General features: G+C 48.4%; 1 protein-coding gene across 1 annotated transcript in view; it reads right to left on the bottom strand.

The window, feature by feature from the left end:
• Window positions 1-1046: 1046 nt before the first annotated feature.
• The window catches only part of LOC123991416 (zinc finger CCHC domain-containing protein 2-like), an 85462-nt gene continuing 64048 nt past the window's right edge, over window positions 1047-22460 (bottom strand). Inside the window, exons 7-14 of the mRNA XM_046292994.1 lie at window positions 19555-19620; window positions 12461-12521; window positions 9768-9891; window positions 8773-8837; window positions 7275-7360; window positions 5618-5734; window positions 3938-5215; window positions 1047-3491 (exon numbers count right to left, since the gene is read on the bottom strand). Coding sequence (XP_046148950.1) covers window positions 3430-3491; window positions 3938-5215; window positions 5618-5734; window positions 7275-7360; window positions 8773-8837; window positions 9768-9891; window positions 12461-12521; window positions 19555-19620 — 1859 coding nt within the window. The 3' untranslated portion in view covers window positions 1047-3429. The remainder of the gene's footprint in view (window positions 3492-3937; window positions 5216-5617; window positions 5735-7274; window positions 7361-8772; window positions 8838-9767; window positions 9892-12460; window positions 12522-19554; window positions 19621-22460) is intronic.

Raw genomic sequence — 22460 nt, 5'->3', positions numbered from 1 at the left:
AAATTCAGAGTTTGCCTCAACACTTTAGGTAAATGTAAGAAATATCTGTTTCCATCAAATCAAACCGAAGAGATTTAGAGTACATCACCAGTTGGGGGGGGGGGGGGGGCAGCTTTTTAATCATGTTTTTGGAGGCAAACAGTACAAAGTGTGGCTATTAATGAAAATTGACAAAACTTATCATATCAACAAATGAGTGTGTACTCCGTATGCCCACGTGTAATATATACAGTGGGGAGAACAAGTATTTGATACACTGCCGATTTTGCAGGTTTTCCTACTGACAAAGCATGTAGAGGTCTGTAAATGTTTTTAATCATAGGTACACTTCAACTGTGAGAGACGGAATCTAAAACAAAAATCCAGAAAATCACATTGTATGATTTTAAAGTAATTAATTAGCATTTTATTGCATGACATAAGTATTTGATCACCTAAGAACCAGTAAGAATTCCGGCTCTCACAGACCTGTTAGTTTTTCTTTAAGAATACCTCCTGTTCTCCACTCATTACCTGTATTAACTGCACCTGTTTGAACTCATTACCTGTATAAAAGACACCGTTTCACACACTCAATCAAACAGACGCCAACCTCTCCACAATGGCTAAGACCAGAAAGCTGTGGAAGGACATCAGGGATTCAATTGTAGACCTACACAGGGCTTGGATGGGCTACAGGACAATAGGCAAGCAGCTTGGTGAGAAGCCAACAACTGTTGTGGCCTAGCCAGTCTCCAGACCTGAACCCAATAGAAAGTCTTTGGAGGGAGCTGAAAGTCTGTATTGCCCAGCGACAGCCCCGAAACCTGAAGGATCTGGAGAAGGTCTGTATGGAGGAGTGGGCCAAAATCCCTGCTGCAGTGTGTACAAACCTGGTCAAGAACTTCAGGAAACGTATGATCTCTGTAATTGCTAACAAAGGTTTCTGTACCAAATATTAAGTTCTGATTTTCTGATATATCAAATACTTATGTCATGCAATAAAATGCAAATGAATTACTTAAAAATCATACAATGTGATTTTCTGGATTTTTGTTTTAGATTCCGTCTCTCACAGTTGAAGTGTGCCTATGATAACAATTACAGACCTCAAAGGTTTGTAAGTAGGAAAACTTGCAAAATCGGCATTGTTTCAAATACTTGTTCTCCCCACTGTACATGCACATGTTTTACAACTTGTAGACCCCAAATCTTAAGACAGACATGACAGAGTTCTAAATCATTGAGAATTCTGTCAAGTGATATGTCTGAGAAGGCAGGGATTGACTTTAAGGTCTGAAAAGGCACTTGCCCATTGGGGCAAGTCGAGAGCATTTTTATTTGGTTTGCCCGAAAGATTATGACCCCCCAAACTGTACATTAGCTAGTTACAGGCAGAAGTGCCATATTTCCTGCCTTTCACCTACACATACGGGAGGAATCAAACAGATGTATTGAATTTTTTGTATATCAGTGAAAAAAAATATCAGAGCAGGCTAAAGTTTCCAGACTGTCATAAAATGTCTGTCTTTCACTTAAAACAATAGGGAGGACGAAGAAAGATCAGATTTAGTCTACTGGAATGCTTTGCAGTTTGGTTATTTTCACTTAAAAAAAAAAAAAATCAATCCCTGGAAAGCTACGAATCCTGATACCCCAAACAACTCCAGTCAGACCCCTCCATTAGTGCTCACACTAATCGTGTTCATACTCCACATGAAAAACACACACAATTCGTAGTGTGTATGTGCATATTTCTTTGATGTTGTACATTTACCAATGTACCAAACATATGCCATACAGTTAGATCTCACAGCTGCATTTTAAATGAAGAAGTGGGAATACATATAATCGATCTCCAGAGAAGTTACATGATATCTGCCTTGGCCACTACAGTCCTGTAGAAATGGCTAAAAGAAAATAGAGTTATTTTCAGAGGAGAACAGTGTTATCAATAATAGGAGCCAAATAGTGGCCCGACTCTGCAGGTCAGCACAGCATTTCCAAGAGAATATTGGATGGAGGGATACACTGTTGCAATAAGATCTGGCTTTAGTTCGTCTGGGACTGTTTCAGTGCACTTGAGAAACTTCAGAATTCCTGGTAGTTATAGTGCATATTGTCAAAGATTATAACTAAAATAAACACCCAGCAGCATTTAACTTCAACATGACAAACATGATGATTAAAAATGTCTTACTCTGCGCTTCACATTATTATCAAGTGGCAAATGCTTTAAGAAACATGTTTTGATACTGCCAGATTCCTTACATAGAAAAACTAAATATGGTGTACATTCATAAACACTGCAGCAAAAAATATTTTTAAAAGTATTCCCAGCTTTTTTTTTTTTACGTTAACTTTTTTGTTTGTACTCATGTTTCGTAGCTGTACAGTTAAACCATTCAAATCCTCGTCCAATAACAATGAGGCATAAATATACCGCTGTAAAAATGAAGTATAGGAAACTCTAATCGAGATCACGCAGAATCCCCATGTATTCAGAGAACAAAATCCCATACTCTAAGAGATGTGGTGTCATTTACCAAGCTCCCATACTCTAAAATACGTGGTGTCATTTTCCCAAGCTTACACACTCTAAAATATGTGGTGTCATTTCCCAAGCTCCCACACTCTTAAGAGACGTGGTGTCATTTCCCTAAGCTCCCACACTCTTAAGAGACATGGTGTCATTTCCCAAGCTCCCATATTCTAAGATACGTGGTGTCATTTTCCCAAGCTTACACACTCTAAGAGACGTGGTGTCATTTCCCAAGCTCCCATATTCTAAGATACGTGGTGTCATTTTCCCAAGCTTACACACTCTAAGAGACGTGGTGTCATTTCCCAAGCTCCCATACTCTAAGATACGTGGTGTCATTTTCCCAAGCTTACACACTCTAAAATATGTGGTGTCATTTTCCCAAGCTCCCACACTCTTAAGAGACATGGTGTCATTTCCCAAGCTCCCGTACTCTAAGAGACGTGGTGTCATTTTCCCAAGCTCTCACACTCTAGGATATGTGGTGTCATTTTCCCAAGCTCTCACACTCTAGGATATGTGGTGTCATTTTCCCAAGCTCCCGTACTCTAAGAGACGTGGTGTCATTTTCCCAAGCTCCCACACTCTAATATAAAAAATAAGTTAGTGAACATGAGCAGCTTGCTGTCTTGTGCCAGTTTTCAGTACAAAATACCAAAAGCCTCTAAAGGATCAGTGGGGGGGGGTGCGTCTCTATGGAAACAAGACAGCTTCACTCTCAGCTGTGACGGGGACGTAGAGGACGTCTCCGCCACAAGTACTCAGGACCCTCCTCACACACGCTCTTTAAAGAGGTCAAACCAACAATGACAATGACTGAGAAACATCAGAGTGAAACCCTCTTGAAACGGAGGGTTCTCTTGGACCGCTCGTGACCAAGGACCAGATGACGGAACGAAAAGCCGTGTTCAGCTGGCGTTGTCTAGTCCTTGGGGAGAGTGGGAGGCGGCGTACTTCAGCCGAAAGCTGCCTGAAAAACAGAGAGGGGACGGCGTCAGCGGAACAAAGGAGACAACACAAAATGGGAGGATTAAAATAACCTTCCGAAAAATTATGCAAAAAGACAAGAAACCACTGAGATGAATTCCCAAAATGCACCTGAGCGGTTGGGATTTTTCTTTTCATTTTTAACTGCTAAGAGAGAGTTTTGAGAGAAAAACGTCCACAGATCTCCTGAGATGAGAGAGAGCACTTTAACAGCAGCTCCTGGCTGTAAATAAGTCCTGCCAATGGAGGTGGGGAGGGTTACTGCAAAGGTGTGCCTTCCCAAACTTGGTCAAGGGTACCCTCTGTGTGGGTGGGTGTAGGGTTATAAAGCACTGGTATGTGATAGAGAGTAAGAGCGGGCTGAAGGGGGGTGCCGCAGAGGGGCCGAATGGGTCCATCTGAAGAGGCCCCTGGCGGTGGCGTTATTACCTTGCTGTGATGAATCAACAGAGGGCTGTTTGCAGTCCTGTGCGTAGTGCCCACTGACCCCACAGTTGTAGCAGGAGACGTTGCCGTTGTTCTTGTTGATGCCGACCGCTCCCCCCAGGGCCCCTCCGCCGCCTCCCGAACCGGTCACCATACCCACGCTGGAGGGGTACATGTGCGGGTAGAAACGGTTGAAGGGCGACACCATCTGTTGGAGGCTATAGCCTAGCTGGGTGCCCAGTACATGGTCAGAATGGGTGTGCAGCAGGGTCTGGCCAGCGTAAGGAGCGTGGGGGAAGAATGTCAGCTGGGCCTGGCCGTTGCTCTGCGGGGGCGGCTGGCTGAGGTAGTTGCTGGCGCACATGGACGTGAGCTGGAAGATGGGCGGCGCACCAAACACCTGCCGTGGCGCCATCTGGTGGGGAAAGAAAAACGATGGCGCTGTACGACTGTTGCCGCAGCCGCCTCGGCAACCGCACGCCCCGCAGCACATGGCCTGTTCCTGGTGAGTCGTCTGCTGCTGCTGTTGTTGTTGTGGTTGCGCCTGTTGCTGGGTGACGGAGTTACTGGTGCTGTTGACGTAGGAGGCGGAGTCGGTCTGGGTTGAGCCGGGCGCTGGGCCGGGGGTGCGGGTGGGTACGGACTGGGGCACCACCGCCTGAACCTGTCCAGGGGAAGGCGCTACCCCTAGTGTGGCCATGACGGAAGTGGGGATAGGAGCCATAGGGTACAGGGAGGGCAGGTCCGAGAAAAGAGACACATCTGGGTGCTTGATGTGAGGGATGCTAAGGTCCCCCAGGGGTACGGATGGGGTTAGGGGGGCGGCAGGGTCTGGGTTGGAGTAGGCAGGCTGCAGGGGTGAGGCATAGGGCGGACCAGGGGTGATGACACTTATAGATTCCACCAGGGGCTGGTGGGCAGGGAGGGTGGTGACACCCTCAGAGCTGGCAGTGGTCTGTGGAGGGGCTGTCTTGAAGTGCTGGACCGGGGGCTGCAGGGCAGGGCTGCCAGGGGAGTGTAAGCCCAGGGCTAGGGAGCCAAACCCTGGGAGTACCATGGGCATCTGCTCTGGATCTCCTGGCAGAGGGGCATCGGCAGGTAGTGCACCGTTGGGCAATATACAGGGCAGGGGGTGCATGAAGGTGTTTGGGGGATAGTCAAGGCTGGGGGGCTCCCCAACAGGCTTGGCAGAGACCAGATGGTGGATGGTGGGCATGGCCCCACCTGCAACCTCCTGCCAGGGGAAGAAGGAGTCCGCTGGGCCCTGGGTACTGTCCGTATCTGGGTGAGGGCGAGAGCGAGAGAGAGAGTGAGAGAATGAAAGAGAGAGCGCGAGAGAGAGAGGGATAGAGAGGGAGAGAATGAAAGAGAGAGAGCGAGAAAGAGGGAGAGAATGAAAGAGAGAGCGAGAGAGAGGGATAGAGAGGGACAGAGAGAATGAAAGAGAGCGCGAGAAAGAGGGAGAGAATGAAAGAGAGAGTGAGAGAGAGGGAGAGAGAGAGGGAGAGAATGAAAGAGAGAGCGTGAGAAAGAGGGAGAGAATGAAAGAGAGAGCGAGAGAGAGGGATAGAGGGAGAGAGAGAGGGAGAGAATGAAAGAGTGAGAGGGAGAACAAAAGTCTTAGTGATGTCCCAAAAATAAGACTAGCCCAAAATCTAATCATGGTATATGTGTCTATCTCACCTTTATCCTCTTCGTCCTCGCTGTCCAGGCTCTCTGGTTCGTGGTGCTGGGGGCTGGAGGCTGAGCTGTAGCTCTCAGACGAGGTTTCGCCGTATACCTCCTGACCGGAGTCTCCGTCTAGACGCACATACAACCCCAACATTCATTCAATTAGATTTAGTTCAAATATGATTTGCATCAAATCAACCTGAAGGCATATGCGTATGGCTGAGACACACAGATAAGCAGATCAGATGTTGAATGAAAAGCTATGCCTTATAAACTTGTACAACATTGCTCTCTGTTGGTTGAATGTAGTTACTACAAGTAGTAAAGGCCTAAACTCACCAATGGCGAGCGTGTAAAGTGTGTGTGATTCATTTTAGAAAGCATTGTTTTGAATTATAATGACCCAACCGAAGCCTCTGATAATGACCCAACCGAATCCTCTTATAATTTGTAAGTCGCTCTGGATAAGAGCATCTGCTAAATGACTTAAATGTAAATGTAAATGTAAATAATGACCCAACCGAATCCTCTGATAATGACCCAACCGAAGCTTCTTATAATGACCCAACCGAATCCTCTGATAATGACCCAACCGAAGCCTCGCTCAATTAAATTGTGTTTCTATTTTTGGGTTAAATCGTTGGCGCTGTAGTCACACAAAATAAAATATATTTTTTGTTATTAATCACTTTCTTCTAGCTCCTTTTAATTGGAAGAGTTAGCTAGGTTCGATTAGACCAATTCATCCACTGATGGAAACATTGGAGATATGGACTATCCTGCTAGCATACAGTCCCTGCTCTGCCTGTCCCGTCCCTTTCCAGCCGCCTCACTCTGCTTGCTCCGCCCGCCTCACTCAGCTTGCTCCCCCCTCCGCCTCACTCAGCTTGCTCCCCCCGCCTCGCTCTGCTTGCTCCCCCCTCCGCCTCACTCAGCTTGCTCCCCCTCCGCCTCACTCAGCTTGCTCCCCCGCCTCGCTCTGCTTGCTCCCCCTCCGCCTCACTCTGCTTGCTCCCCCTCCGCCTCACTCAGCTTGCTCCCCCCGCCTCTCTCTGCTTGCTCCCCCTCCGCCTCGCTCTGCTTGCTCCCCCTCCGCCTCGCTCAGCTTGCTCCCCCCGCCTCGCTCTGCTTGCTCCCCCTTCCGCCTCGCTCTGCTTGCTCCCCCGCCTCGCTCTGCTTGCTCCCCCTCCGCCTCGCTCTGCTTATCCCCCGCCTCGCTCTGCTTGCTCCCCCGCCTCGCTCTGCTTGCTCCGCCCTCCTCGCTCTGCTTGCTCCCCCGCCTCGCTCTGCTTGTTCCCCCCCGCCTCGCTCTGCTTGCTCCCCCGCCTCGCTCTGCTTGCTCCCCCGCCTCGCTCAGCTTGCTCCGCCCGCCTCGCTCTGCTTGCTCCCCCCGCCTCGCTCTGCTTGCTCCCCCCGCCTCGCTCTGCTTGCTCCCCCCGCCTCGCTCTGCTTGCTCCGCCCGCCTCGCTCTGCTTGCTCCCCCCGCCTCGCTCTGCTTGCTCCGCCCGCCTCGCTCTGCTTGCTCCGCCCACTTCTGGTGAGACTGTCGCTTAAGCCTTTTCCTCCAAACAACAACAACAAAAAACATCAAGCCATATCTTCACAGAGCCATTTCAGAGCTTTAGGATAGGAGGAATATCAGGGCAAAATCATCTCCATCGATACTCACCTTTCCCTGTCGACTGTCGCGCTCGCTGAGAGGCTGGTGGCACCATGCTCCCATTTGCCGCCAAGTATGCTTTCTTCCCCTTTTCCCTGAAGGAGGAGAGACAGAGATGAGGGTTCGTCGTCAACGATACAGGATAAATGAGGGAGGTGAAGAGGAATTGAAGCCTGTTGCTCGACAGACTGGTTGGTAATAGACCCACTTCACCCTAGACCCACTTCATCCTAGACCCACTTCAATTTGATTACCAACCCAATAGATCCACAGACGATGCAATCACCATCACACTGCACACTGCCCTATCCCATCTGGACAAGAGGAATACCTATGTAGGAATGCTGTTCATTGACTATAGCTCAGCATTCAACACCATAGAACCCTCCAAGCTCATCATTAAGCTCGAGGCCCTGGGTCTGAACCTGCCCTGTGCAACTGGTTCCTGGACTTTTTGACGGACAACATTATGCTAGCCCGTCTGGTGTTCAACCTTGCCAAGTTCTCTCACGTCACCCCGCTCCTCCGCTCTCTCCACTGGCTTCCAGTTGAAGCTCGCATCCGCTACAAGACCATGGTGCTTGCCTACGGAGCTGTGAGGGGAACGGCACCTCAGTACCTCCAGGCTCTGATCAGGCCCTACACCTAAACAAGGGCACTGCGTTCATCCACCTCTGGCCTGCTCGCCTCCCTACCACTGAGGAAGTACAGCTCCCGCTCAGCCCAGTCAAAACTGTTCGCTGCTCTGGCCCCCCCAATGGTGGAACAAACTCCCTCACGACGCCAGGACAGCGGAGTCAATCACCACCTTCCGGAGACACCTGAAACCCCACCTCTTTAAGGAGTACCTAGGATAGGATAAGTAATCCCTCTCACCCCCCCCCCCCCTTTAAGATTTAGATGCACTATTGTAAAGTGACTGTTCCACTGGATGTCATAAGGTGAATGCACCAATTTGTAAGTCGCTCTGGATAAGAGCGTCTGCTAAATGACTTAAATGTAAAATGTAAATGTTAGGCCTTCTCTGATAGGCACCGCTGTGCTGGTGGGTATTTCCTGAACACAGTCACACTGTTAGCTTTCTGTATCCGACGTTCCTCTCATAGTCAATCTACAGCCAAAGACAACAAACAAATGTGTCTACGAAGCAACACCTATCACAATGTAGAAACTGTACTGTCAGCAGGCTCAGTGTTGAGCCAATATGTCTGTGCAGGGAAGTCTCTTCGCTGTCAGTCAATGTGAGGACCCTTTTAGAAGGAGGGTAATAATGACTGTATTCACTGGGTCAAGTGATCGACTGTCTTCTTGTTTCGTTCACTGGCTTTTCTCAGTAGACCCTAGATGTAGAGCAGGGGCCGTTATGTATCCAGAGTCTGATCTAGGATCAGGTCCCCATGTCCATATAATCTCATGCATTGGTATCTAAAAGGCCAAACTGATCCTAAGTCAGCACTCCAACTCCTGATTGCCTGGTGGGTTGAACATTGATATAGCCGGTGATTACCTGTCTGGTCCCAGTGGCTGCCTCATGCTGGCAGGGTGGTTGCCCCTCTTCTCACTGCCCTGATGCTGTGGACCAGATAGATAGAATTAGCTGTGTTAAAGTAGGGCTGGAGCAAAACCCTGAACACCCATTTGCTCTCTAGGAGGAAGTTACCTGACCGAGTGCCAGAGCAGGAATGCCATAGAGCTGTTGCCTGTTACGTAACCCCTGTCACATGACAAGGGCCCCAAGAATGAGGCACTGCTGGACTCTAACCCAGAGCTATAGCGGGTGGGGAGGGAGGGGGGTCAAAGGGCAGAGCGCCTCACGCTGGCTAACGCTGATATCACTCGTATTGCTGCTGAGCTAGACTTGACTTTGGAGCACAAACATGCACTAACACATGCACACACACACACACACACTCACTCACGCACGCACGCACGCACGCACGCACGCACGCACGCACGCACGCACGCACACACACACACACACACACACACACACACACACACACACACACACACACACACACACACACACACACACACACACACACACACACACACACACACACACACACACACACACACACGTTGCTTATACAGAGCATCGGCCCTAATTTGGTCATTGACACAACACATGCTACAGGGGAGCAGTAGAGATCATCCATCTTAAAGTAGGACTGGTCTAAATGAACTCTTTCTCAGTCTATGTAACCCCCACGGCTATGGGCCCATTTTTAAAGTTAAAAAAACACAAAACACAAAAAACAACCAATCAAAATGCCTGTTCATACATTTGAACATGATACATGACAATCTGAAAAAAAAAACAATGGTTTAATTGCTTAGCAACAACTGTAACTTCTTTGTATTTGTGAGAATTAGTCTGTATCTCAAACGGCACCCTACTTCCTGTACAGAACCCCCTTTTGGACCTGGTCAACAGTAGTGCACTATAAAGAGAATAGGGGGGGCCATTTTGGATGTGGCTTTGTTCTCGGTCTGTCTCACCTGCTCTGGGCCCCCAGAGGCCTCCTGGTCGGGTTGATGCGTGCAGGACTTCCTCCTCCAGTTAGGCAGGCTGCGTGACCCCTTTGGAACGCTCTCTTCCTGGGAACGTTTGGCATCGGGAACGCTGCGGGGGGTAAAAAGGGTAGGGGGAATAAGAATCCTCTTCAGGTCTTTCATCAGAAACAAACATATGGTGTATATCTGCACTGGGGGGAGGCGGGGGAAGGGCTACTCACTTGAAGAAGGAGGCACTCCTAATTACAGATCTAGGATCAGGCTAATCTATCCCCATTCCAAACCATAATCATCAGTTGGTCTTTGGGCTAGTGATTAGGAGCAACTTCTAGGGTTGGGTTCAATTCCTTTTCAATTCAGGAAGTACAATGTGAACTTCAATTTCAAATCTCTTCAATGCTTTTCAATTAGGAAAATTTATTTGGAATATAAATGTTATTTACAGTCTGAATTGACAGGAATTGAAATGGGATTGGCCCTGCCACCTACTACGGTGTCGGGACAATAGGGGCCTCTACCTATGGCAGGGTCTATTGTTTCAATAGGGTGTCTACCTAATACAGGGTCTATTGCTGACATGTTTCAATAGGGTGCCTACCTAATACAGGGTCTATTGCTGACATGTTTCAATAGGGTGTCTACCTATGGCAGGGTCTATTGCTGACATGTTTCAATAGGGTGCCTACCTAATACAGGGTCTATTGCTGACATGTTTCAATAGGGTGCCTACCTAATACAGGGTCTATTGCTGACATGTTGCAATAGGGTGTCTACCTAATACAGGGTCTATTGCTGACATGTTTCAATAGGGTGTCTACCTATGGCAGGGTCTATTGCTGACATGTTTCAATAGGGTGTCTACCTAATACAGGGTCTATTGTTTCAATAGGGTGTCTACCTAATACAGGGTCTATTGTTTCAATAGGGTGTCTACCTAATACAGGGTCTATTGCTGACATGTTTCAATAGGGTGCCTACCTAATACAGGGTCTATTGTTTCAATAGGGTGTCTACCTAATACAGGGTCTATTGCTGACATGTTTCAATAGGGTGCCTACCTAATACAGGGTCTATTGTTTCAATAGGGTGTCTACCTAATACAGGGTCTATTGCTGACATGTTTCAATAGGGTGCCTACCTAATACAGGGTCTATTGTTTCAATAGGGTGTCTACCTAATACAGGGTCTATTGCTGACATGTTTCAATAGGGTGTCTACCTAATACAGGGTCTATTGCTGACATGTTTCAATAGGGTGCCTACCTAATACAGGGTCTATTGCTGACATGTTTCAATAGGGTGCCTACCTAATACAGGGTCTATTGCTGACATGTTTCAATAGGGTGCCTACCTAATACAGGGTCTATTGCTGACATGTTTCAATAGGGTGCCTACCTAATACAGGGTCTATTGCTGACATGTTGCAATAGGGTGTCTACCTAATACAGGGTCTATTGCTGACATGTTTCAATAGGGTGTCTACCTATGGCAGGGTCTATTGCTGACATGTTTCAATAGGGTGTCTACCTATGGCAGGGTCTATTGCTGACATGTTTCAATAGGGTGCCTACCTAATACAGGGTCTATTGCTGACATGTTTCAATAGGGTGTCTACCTAATACAGGGTCTATTGTTTCAATAGGGTGTCTACCTAATACAGGGTCTATTGTTTCAATAGGGTGCCTACCTAATACAGGGTCTATTGTTTCAATAGGGTGTCTACCTAATACAGGGTCTATTGTTTCAATAGGGTGTCTACCTAATACAGGGTCTATTGTTTCAATAGGGTGTCTACCTAATACAGGGTCTATTGTTTCAATAGGGTGTCTACCTAATACAGGGTCTATTGCTGACATGTTTCAATAGGGTGCCTACCTAATACAGGGTCTATTGTTTCAATAGGGTGTCTACCTAATACAGGGTCTATTGCTGACATGTTTCAATAGGGTGCCTACCTAATACAGGGTCTATTGTTTCAATAGGGTGTCTACCTAATACAGGGTCTATTGCTGACATGTTTCAATAGGGTGCCTACCTAATACAGGGTCTATTGTTTCAATAGGGTGTCTACCTAATACAGGGTCTATTGCTGACATGTTTCAATAGGGTGTCTACCTAATACAGGGTCTATTGCTGACATGTTTCAATAGGGTGCCTACCTAATACAGGGTCTATTGTTTCAATAGGGTGTCTACCTAATACAGGGTCTATTGCTGACATGTTTCAATAGGGTGTCTACCTAATACAGGGTCTATTGCTGACATGTTTCAATAGGGTGCCTACCTAATACAGGGTCTATTGCTGACATGTTTCAATAGGGTGCCTACCTAATACAGGGTCTATTGCTGACATGTTTCAATAGGGTGCCTACCTAATACAGGGTCTATTGCTGACATGTTTCAATAGGGTGCCTACCTAATACAGGGTCTATTGCTGACATGTTTCAATAGGGTGCCTACCTAATACAGGGTCTATTGCTGACATGTTTCAATAGGGTGCCTACCTAATACAGGGTCTATTGCTGACATGTTTCAATAGGGTGCCTACCTAATACAGGGTCTATTGCTGACATGTTTCAATAGGGTGCCTACCTAATACAGGGTCTATTGCTGACATGTTTCAATAGGGTGCCTACCTAATACAGGGTCTATTGCTGACATGTTTCAATAGGGTGCCTACCTAATACAGGGTCTATTGCTGACATGTTTCTTTCGGTGTCCCAGAACGTACGGATCCAAATCTGAAGGGTTTGAAGACATTTATTAATTCATTTATTCATTCATAGTTGACAGGAAACCAATGCATTTTAATCAACATGTGACATCAACACTCGTTTCTATACCTAGTGAGATCAGTGAGTAGCAACACGCATTTCTCAGTGAGAAACATCATGCTTTATGACATAGCAAACTTGTTATACTAATAGGACATGTATTGGTTTAGCTAAGCCTGGAAGTGTATGCTGCACATCTGAATATCACAGTACAGTATGCATACGGACACACGCACTACAATGTATGTGATTCTTGCTTACAAGCAAGAAATGAAAGCAGGAAGCACCAGTGAATCGGTCTATAAAAAAAAAGTGGTCAGATTGAAGCAGATGCGAAACTACAGGACTGTTTTGCAGCACAGACTGGAACATGTTCCGGGATTCTTCCGATGGCATTGAGGAGTAGAACCACATCAGTCACTGGCTTTATCAATAAGTGCATCGATGATGTCGTCCCCACAGTGACTGTACGTACATACCCCAACCAGAAACCATGGATTACAGGCAACATCCGCACTGAGCTAAACGGTAAGAGCTGCTGCTTTCAAGGTGCGGGACTCTAACCCGGAAGCTTATAAGAAATCTTGCTATGACCTCCGACGAACCATCAAACAGGCAAAGCATCAACACAGGACTAAGATCGAATAGTACTACACCGGCTCCAACGCTCGTCGGATGTGGCAGGGCCTGCAAACTATTACAGACTACAAAGGGAAGCACAGTCGCGAGCTGCCCAGTGACACGAGCCTACCAGACGAGCTAAATCATTTATATGCTCGCTTCGAGGCAAGCAACAATGAGGCATGCATGAGAGCATCAGCTGTTCCAATGACGACTGTGTGATCACGCTCTCCATAGTCGATGTGAGTAAGACCTTTAAACAGGTCAACATTCACAAGGCCGCAAGGCCAGACAGATTACCAGGACGTGTACTCTGAGCATGTACTGACCAACTGGCAGGTGTCTTCACTGACATTTTCAACATGTCACTGTCTGAGTCTGTAATACCAACATGTTTCAAGCAGACCACCATAGTCCTGGTGCCCAAGAACACGAAGGCAACCTTCCTAAATGACTCCAGACCTGTAGCACTCACGTCCGTAGCCATGAAGTGCTTTGAAAGGTTGGTAATGGCTCACATCAACACCATTATCCCAGAAACACTAGACCCACTCCAATATGCATACAGCCCAAACAGACCCACAGATGATGCAATCTCTATTGCACTCCACACTGCCCTTTCCCACTTGGACAAAAGGAACACCTATGTGAGAATGCTATTCATTGACTACAGCTCAGCGTTCAACACCATAATACCCTCAAAGCTTATCACTAAGCTATGGACTCTGGGACTAAACACCTCCCTCTGTAACTGGATCCTGGACTTCCTGACGGGCCGCCCCCAGGTGGTGAGGGTAGGTAACAACACATCTGCCACGCTGATACTCAATAATGGAGCCCCCCAGGGGTGCATGCTCAGTCCTCCCCTGTACTCCCTGTTCACCCACAACAGCATGGCCAGGCACGACTCCAACACCATCATTAAGTTTGCAGACGACACAACAGTGGTAGGCCTGATCACCGACAACGATGGGACAGCCTATAGGGAGGAGGTCAGAGACCTGGCCAGGTGGTGCCAGAATAACAACCTATCCCTCAACGGAACCAAGACTAAGGAAATGATTGTGGACTACAGGAAATGGAGTACCAAGCATGCCCCCATTCTCATCGACGGGACTGTAGTGGAGCAGGTTTAGAGCTTCAAGTTCCTTGGTGTCCACATCACCAACAAACTAACATGGTCCAAACACACCAAGACAGTCGTGAAGAGGACACGACAAAACCTATTCCTCCTCAGGAAACTAAAAAGATTTGGTATGGGTCCTGAGATCCTCAAAAGGTTCTACAGCTGCAACATCGAGAGCATCCAGACTGGTTGCATCACTGCCTGGTACGGAAATTGCTCGGCCTCCAACCACAAGGCACTACAGAGGGTAGTGCGTACGGCTCAATACATCACTGGGGTCAAGCTTCCTGCCATCCAGGACCTCTACACCAGGCGGTGTCAGAGGAAGGCCCTAAAAATTGTCAAAGACCCCAGCCACCCCAGTCATCGACTGTTCTCTCTACTAACGCATGGCAAGCGGTACCGGAGTGCCAAGTCTAGGACAAAAAGGCTTCTCAACAGTTTTTACCCCCAAGCTATAAGACTCCTGAACAGGTAATCAAATGGCTACCTGGAACATTTGCATTGTGTGCTATACAAAGGCTATACCACAGCACCACAGGGGCTAGCATTAGCATCCCTAGGGCTATGATTAGCCTGCAAAGCCAGAGCATGGACGATGGGCAATATATAGCCTCAGAAATGCAAGGGAGAGAGTCAGAATGAGAGAATCAGAGAGTCACAGAGAATCAGAGAGAGAGAGAGAAAGAGAGAATCAGAGAGAGAGAGACAGAGCCAATCATATTACATTTGAAATATCTATATTATTTTAAAACAGACAGAGAGAATCAGAGTCAGAGTCAGAGAGAGAGAGAGAGAGAATCAGAGTCAGAGAGAGAGAGAGAGAGAATCAGAGAGTCATTCAGAGAGAGAGAGAGAGAGAGAGAATCAGAGAGTCAGTCAGAGAGAGAGAGAGAGAGAGAATCAGAGAGTCAGTCAGAGAGAGAGAGAGAGAGAATCAGAGAGTCAGTCAGAGAGAGAGAGAGAGAGTGAGAATCAGAGAGTCAGTCAGAGAGAGAGAGAGAGAGAGAGAGACAATCAGAGAGTCAGTCAGAGAGAGAGAGAGAGAATCAGAGAGTCAGAGTCAGAGAGAGAGAAACAGAGAGTCGGAGAGAAAGAGAGAATCAGAAAATCAGAGAGAATCAGACAGTCAGAGAGAATCAGACAGTCAGAGAGAAAGAGAGAATCAGACAGTCAGAGAGAGAATCAGACAGTCAGAGAGAGAATCAGACAGTCAGAGAGAATCAGACAGTCAGAGAGAATCAGACAGTCAGAGAGAGATAGAGAGAATCAGACAGTCAGAGAGAATCAGACAGTCAGAGAGAGATAGAGAGAATCAGAGAGTCAGAGAGAGAGAGAGTCAGAGTCAGAGAGAGAGAGAGAGAGAGATAGAGAGAATCAGAGAGTCAGAGAGAGAGAGAGAATCAGAGAGTCAGAGAGAGAGAGTCAGAGTCGGAGAGAGAGAGAGAGAATCAGAGAGTCACAGAGAGAGAGAGAGTCAGAGAGAGAGAGAGAGAGAATCAGAGAGTCAGAGAGAGAGAGAGAGAAACAGAGTCAGAGAGAGAGAATCAGAGAGTCAGAGAGAGAGAGAATCAGAGATTCAGAGAGAAAGAGAGAATCAGACAGTCAGAGAGAGATAGAGAGAATCAGATAGTCAGAGAGAAAGAGAGAATCAGACAGTCAGAGAGAGATAGAGAGAATCAGACAGTCAGAGAGAAAGAGAGAATCAGAAAATCAGAGAGAGAATCAGACAGTCAGAGAGAGATAGAGAGAATCAGACAGTCAGAGAGAAAGAGAGAATCAGACAGTCAGAGAGAGATAGAGAGAATCAGACAGTCAGAGAGAGAGAATCAGAAAATCAGAGAGAGAATCAGACAGTCAGAGAGAGATAGAGAGAATCAGACAGTCAGAGAGAGAATCAGACAGTCAGAGAGAAACAGAGTCAGAGAGAGAAAGAGAATCAGAGAGTCAGAGAGAGAGAGAGAGAGAATCAGAGAGTCAGAGAGAGAGAGAGAGAATCAGAAAGTCAGAGAGAGAGAGAGAATCAGAGTCAGAGAGAGAGAGAGAGAGAGACAGATCAGAGAGAGAGAGAGAGAGAGAGAGAGAGAGAGAGAGAGAGAATCAGAGTCAGAGAGAGAGAGAGAGAGAGAGAGAGAGAGAATCAGAGTCAGAGAGAGAGAGAGAGAGAATCAGACAGTCAGAGAGAATCAGACAGTCAGAGAGAACCAGACAGTCAGGGAGAATCAGACAGTCAGAGAGAAAGAGAGAATCAGAGAGAGAATCAGACAGTCAGAGAGAGAAAGAGAGAATCAGACAGTCAGAGAGAATCAGACAGTCAGAGAGAATCAGACAGTCAGAGAGAATCAGACAGTCAGAGAGAGATAGAGAGAATCAGACAGTCAGAGAGAGAATCAGACAGTCAGAGAGAATCAGAAAGTCAGAGAGAGAATCAGACAGTCAGAGAGAATCAGACAGTCAGAGAGAATCAGACAGTCAGAGAGAGAATCAGACAGTCAGAGAGAATCAGACAGTCAGAGAGAGAATCAGACAGTCAGAGAGAGAAAGAGAGCCAATCATATAACTTTGCTTTGGCAATGTAAACACTGAATTGAGAAAGAGACAGAGAGACAGAGGGAGAGACAGAGAGAGAGAGTTAGAGAGATAGACAGAGAGAAACAGAGAGAGAGAGACAGAGACACAGAGGGATAGAGAGACAGAGAGAGCGACAGCGAAAGTGTCTATTCATAGCTCTCTCTCACTGTCTCTCTCTGTGTATCTGATTCTGAGACACAGAGAGACAGACAGAGAGAGACCGAGAGAGAGATAGAAAGAGAGAAAGACAGACAGAGAGAGAGAGACAGACAGAGAGAGTGAGACAGAGAGAGAGAGACAGAGAGAGGGAGATAGAAAGAGAGAGAGACAGACAGAAATAGAGAGACAGACAGAGAGCGAGAGACAGACAGAGAGAGAGAGACAGACAGAGAGAGTGAGACAGAGAGAGACAGAGAGACAGAGAGAGGGAGAGAAAGAGAGAGAGACAGAGAGAGGGAGAGAAAGAGAGAGAGACAGAGAGAGGGAGATAGAAAGAGAGAGAGACAGAGAGAGGGAGAGAAAGAGAGAGAGAGAGAGAGAGGGAGAGAAAGAGAGAGAGACAGAGAGAGGGAGATAGAAAGAGAGAGAGACAGAGAGAGGGAGAGAAAGAGAGAGAGACAGAGAGAGGGAGATAGAAAGAGAGAGAGACAGAGAGAGGGAGAGAAAGAGAGAGAGACAGAGAGAGGGAGAGAAAGAGAGAGAGACAGAGAGAGGGAGATAGAAAGAGAGAGAGACAGAGAGAGGGAGAGAAAGAGAGAGAGACAGAGAGAGGGAGATAGAAAGAGAGAGAGACAGAGAGAGGGAGATAGAAAGAGAGAGAGACAGAGAGAGTGAGACAGAGACAGAGAGAGAGAGACAGAGAGAGGGAGATAGAAAGAGAGAGAGACAGAGAGAGGGAGATAGAAAGAGAGAGAGACAGACAGAGAGCGACAGCTCAGGCTTTCCACAAATCGACAGGAGACATAAAAGTTGGAGTTAGGACAACTGGACTTCATCTCAGGCCCTGTGCACCCTCCCCCTGGTGAAAACAAAATGTAGGGAGTAGGGTGGACCGTGTCGGGGGGGGGGAAACATATTGGAATCAGTAGGGTGGACTGTGTTGGGGGGTGACCATGTTGGAATCAGTAGGGTGGACTGTGTTGGGGGGGACCATATTGGAATGAGTAGGGTGGACTGTGTTGGGGGGGGACCATATTGCAATGAGTAGGGTGGACTGTGTTGGGGGTGACCATATTGCAATGAGTAGGGTGGACTGTGTTGGGGGGGTGACCATGTTGGAATGAGTAGGGTGGACTGTGTTGGGGGGAACCATATTGGAATCAGTAGGGTGGACTGTGTTGGGGGGGACCATATTGGAATCAGTAGGGTGGACTGTGTTGGGGGGACCATATTGGAATCAGTAGGGTGGACTGTGTTGGGGGGGACCATATTGGAATCAGTAGGGTGGACTGTGTTGGGGGGGACCATATTGGAATGAGTAGGGTGGACTGTGTTGGGGGGGGACCATATTGGAATCAGTAGGGTGGACTGTGTTGGGGGGTGACCATGTTGGAATGAGTAGGGTGGAATGTGTTGGGGAGTGACCATGTTGGAATCAGTAGGGTGGACTGTGTTGGGGGGGGGGGGGGGGGACCATGTTAGAATGAGTAGGGTGGACTGTGTTGGGGGGTGACCATGTTGGAATGAGTAGGGTGGACTGTGTTGGGGGGGAGACCATGTTGGAATGAGTAGGGTGGACTGTGTTGGGGGGGGGGGGACCATGTTGGAATGAGTAGGGTGGACTGTGTTGGGGGGGGGACCATGTTAGAATGAGTAGGATGGACTGTGTTGGGGGGGTGACCATGTTGGAATGAGTAGGGTGGACTGTGTTGGGGGGTGACCATGTTGGAATCAGTAGGGTGGACTGTGTTGGGGGGGGGGGGCATGTTGGAATGAGTAGGGTGGACTGTGTTGGGGGGGGGGACCATGTTGGAATGAGTAGGGTGGACTGTGTTGGGGGGGGACCATGTTGGAATGAGTAGGGTGGACTGTGTTGGGGGGGGACCATGTTGGAATGAGTAGGGTGGACTGTGTTGGGGGGGGACCATGTTGGAATAAGTAGGGTGGACTGTGTTGGGGGGGGACCATGTTGCAATGAGTAGGGTGGACTGTGTTGGGGGGGGGACCATGTTGGAATGAGTAGGGTGGACTGTGTTGGGGGGTGACCATGTTGGAATGAGTAGGGTGGACTGTGTTGGGGGGACCATATTGGAATGAGTAGGGTGGACTGTGTTGGGGGGGGATCATGTTGGAATGAGTAGGGTGGACTGTGTTGGGGGGGTGACCATGTTGGAATGAGTAGGGTGGACTGTGTTGGGGGGTGACCATATTGGAATGAGTAGGGTGGACTGTGTTGGGGGGTAACCATGTTGGAATGAGTAGGGTGGACTGTGTTGGGGGGTAACCATGTTGGAATGAGTAGGGTGGACTGTGTAGGGGGGTGAACCGGATTGGGTGGGGGGTGAACCGGATTGGGTGGGGGTGAACCGGATTGGTGGGGGGGTGAACCAGATTGGGTGGGGGTGAACCGGATTGGGTGGGGGGTGAACCGGATTGGGTGGGGGGGGGTGGGGTGAACCGGATTGGGTGGGGGGTGAACCGGATTGGGTGGGGGTGAACCGGATTGGGTGGGGGGTTACTTACACACAATTTCCTCTTGGCTGGATGCCTCAGAACCGTCCTCCTTGAAGGACAGAGCTGCAGGGTTACCTGGAGAGAGGCACAGACACAGGCTGTGTTTGAGAGCATCAAAACATTAATGCATCATGGGTAAATTGTGACAGACTGATCAACAAATAATATTGAGCAGTTATTTATGACGCAAGGTGATTTGTAGTCTCGACTTTCGACTGCTATGTCGAACGTGCCCTTAACTCGCAATCTAATTCCACCTCAGAATACCCCATAATGACCTTCCCCGAGGAAAACTGATATTGGTGTCAGGTGAACTAGTAAAATGACGCTCCAAGTCAGACAAGCCGCCGCCACGGGTAGGGGAAACACTGCTGTTAACCACAGAGGTCACACCTGATCTGACCTGTGTCCCTCTGGGAGATGCGTGACCCTCTCCTTCACCACCTGGCCCGTTGATCACTCAGACGTGTGTGGATCAGCACCTCCCAGGGAACCCACCGGGAGGAGGACAGGGCTCAGAGAGGACAGGGCTCAGGGAGGGGGACAGGGCTCAGAGAGGACAGGGCTCAGGGAGGGGGACAGGGCTCAGGGAGGGGGACAGGGCTCAGAGAGGACAGGGCTCAGGGAGGGGGACAGGGCTCAGAGAGGACAGGGCTCAGAGAGGACAGGGCTCAGGGAGGGGGACAGGGCTCAGAGAGGACAGGGCTCAGGGAGGGGGACAGGGCTCAGGGAGGGGGACAGGGCTCAGGGAGGAGGACAGGGCTCAGGGAGGAGAACAGGGCTCAGGGAGGAGGACAGGGCTCAGGGAGGGGGACAGGGCTCAGAGAGGGGGACAGGGCTCAGGGAGAAGGACAGGGCTCAGGGAGGAGGACAGGGCTCAGGGAGGAGGACAGGGCTCAGGGAGGAGGACAGGGCTCAGGACAGGGCTCAGGGAGGGGGACAGGGCTCAGAGAGGGGGACAGGGCTCAGGGAGGAGGACAGGGCTCAGGGAGGAGGACAGGGCTCAGGGAGGAGGACAGGGTTCAGGGAGGAGGACAGGGCTCAGGAAGGAGGACAGGGCTCAGGGAGGAGGACAGGGCTCAGGGAGGAGGACAGGGTTCAGGGAGGAGAACAGGGCTCAGGGAGGAGGACCGTGCTCAGGAAGGAGGACAGGGCTCAGGTGGAAGGTGTTTCCCTCGGCTGTCACCCTCCACCGTCACCTGTCTCTCAGGTAGGGCTGTCACCTGTCTCTCAGGTAGGGCTAGGCAAACAGGTTGAGTATAGTGCACTACTATATAGTGCACTACTTCTAACCAGAGCCCATAGGGAAAAGGGTGCCATTTGGGAGGGAGCCTCTGATGTCATATGGTTTCAGTAGGAGACACAGTAGGGAGTGTAAGTATTGGCAAGAAAGCAACATTGACAAGTTAGTTTGACGTCTCTGATGTCCCACGCTGCTTCATGAATCATCATCATGTATCCCTTATAAACAGTGGTTTCCCATGATGCATCATGATGTATCCCTTATAAACAGTGGTTTCCCATGATGCATCATGATGTATCCCTTATCAACAGTGGTTTCCCATGATGCATCAGGATGTATCCCTTATAATCAGTGGTTTCCCATGATGCATCATGATGTATCCCTTATAATCAGTGGTTTCCCATGATGCATCATGATGTATCCCTTATAATCAGTGGTTTCCCATGATGCATCATGATGTATCCCTTATAAACAGTGGTTTCCCATGATGCATCAGGATGTATCCCTTATAAACAGTGGTTTCCCATGATGCATCAGGATGTATCCATTATAATCAGTGGTTTCCCATGATGCATCATGACGTAATCCCTTGTAAACAGTGGTTTCATCGTAGTAAGACATCTACCACAGTAGGCAACATTTGATTTTTTATAAGCAATCTGTTAAATGCATTATGAAAAGTCCCGATGCCAAGACCAAGCTCTGGAAGGTCTAGATACATTTTTTTGAGGGCATGGAACATTTGCTCCTAATCCATTTTTACAGCACTATAAAAGATTTACCAGCTCAAAGGATGTTCCAGAAATGGCAGGGTTTATAAGCAGAGGAAACACACAAAGGGGGGAAAGGGGGAAAAGAGACTGACATTTACAGGATTAACCAAAAGGGGGGAGATATTTCACGGTCTTCGTTCATTTTTTTTTGCGTCAAACTGAGGTACATTAAAAGCTTGAACACGTCCTCTGATCCAATAGAGGCTGCTGAGGGGAGGACGGCTCATAGTAATGACCGGAACAGAACTCATGGAATGGAATCAAACACATGGATTGGATGTATTTGATACCATTCCATTGATTCCGCTCCAGCCATTACCACGAGCCCGTCTTCCCCAACTAAGATGCCACCAACCTCCTCCAGTGAGCTAATGGTATGGCAAGAAAATAAAAACATGCTGACTGGATATCACTATAAGTGTCATATCTAGTTGGCTATATGATTTCCTCACGTGAAATATTTTTTATTTATTTAACTAGGCAAGTCAGTTAAGACCAAATTCTGATTTACAATGACGACCCTACACCAGCCAAACCCGGAACGACGCTGGGTCAATTGTGTGCCGCCCCTATGGGACTCCCAATCACAGACGGTTGTGGTACAGCCTGGAATCGAGCCAGGGTGTCTAGCACTGAGATGCAGTGCCTTAGACCGCTGAACCAGGGTCTGTAGTGACGCCTCTAGCACTGAGATGCAGGGCCTTAGACCGCTGAACCAGGGTCTGTAGTGACGCCTCTAGCACTGAGATGCAGTGTCTTAGACCGCTGAACCAGGGTCTGTAGTGACGCCTCTAGCACTGAGATGCCTTAGACCGCTGAACCAGGGTCTGTAGTGACGCCTCTAGCACTGAGATGCCTTAGACCGCTGAACCAGGCTCTGTAGTGACACCTCTAGTACT

The sequence above is a fragment of the Oncorhynchus gorbuscha genome, linkage group LG12 (genome assembly GCF_021184085.1).
Source record: "Oncorhynchus gorbuscha isolate QuinsamMale2020 ecotype Even-year linkage group LG12, OgorEven_v1.0, whole genome shotgun sequence".
NCBI classification, from domain to species: Eukaryota; Metazoa; Chordata; class Actinopteri; order Salmoniformes; family Salmonidae; genus Oncorhynchus; species Oncorhynchus gorbuscha.
This window is presented reverse-complemented; position numbering and strand designations above follow the sequence as displayed.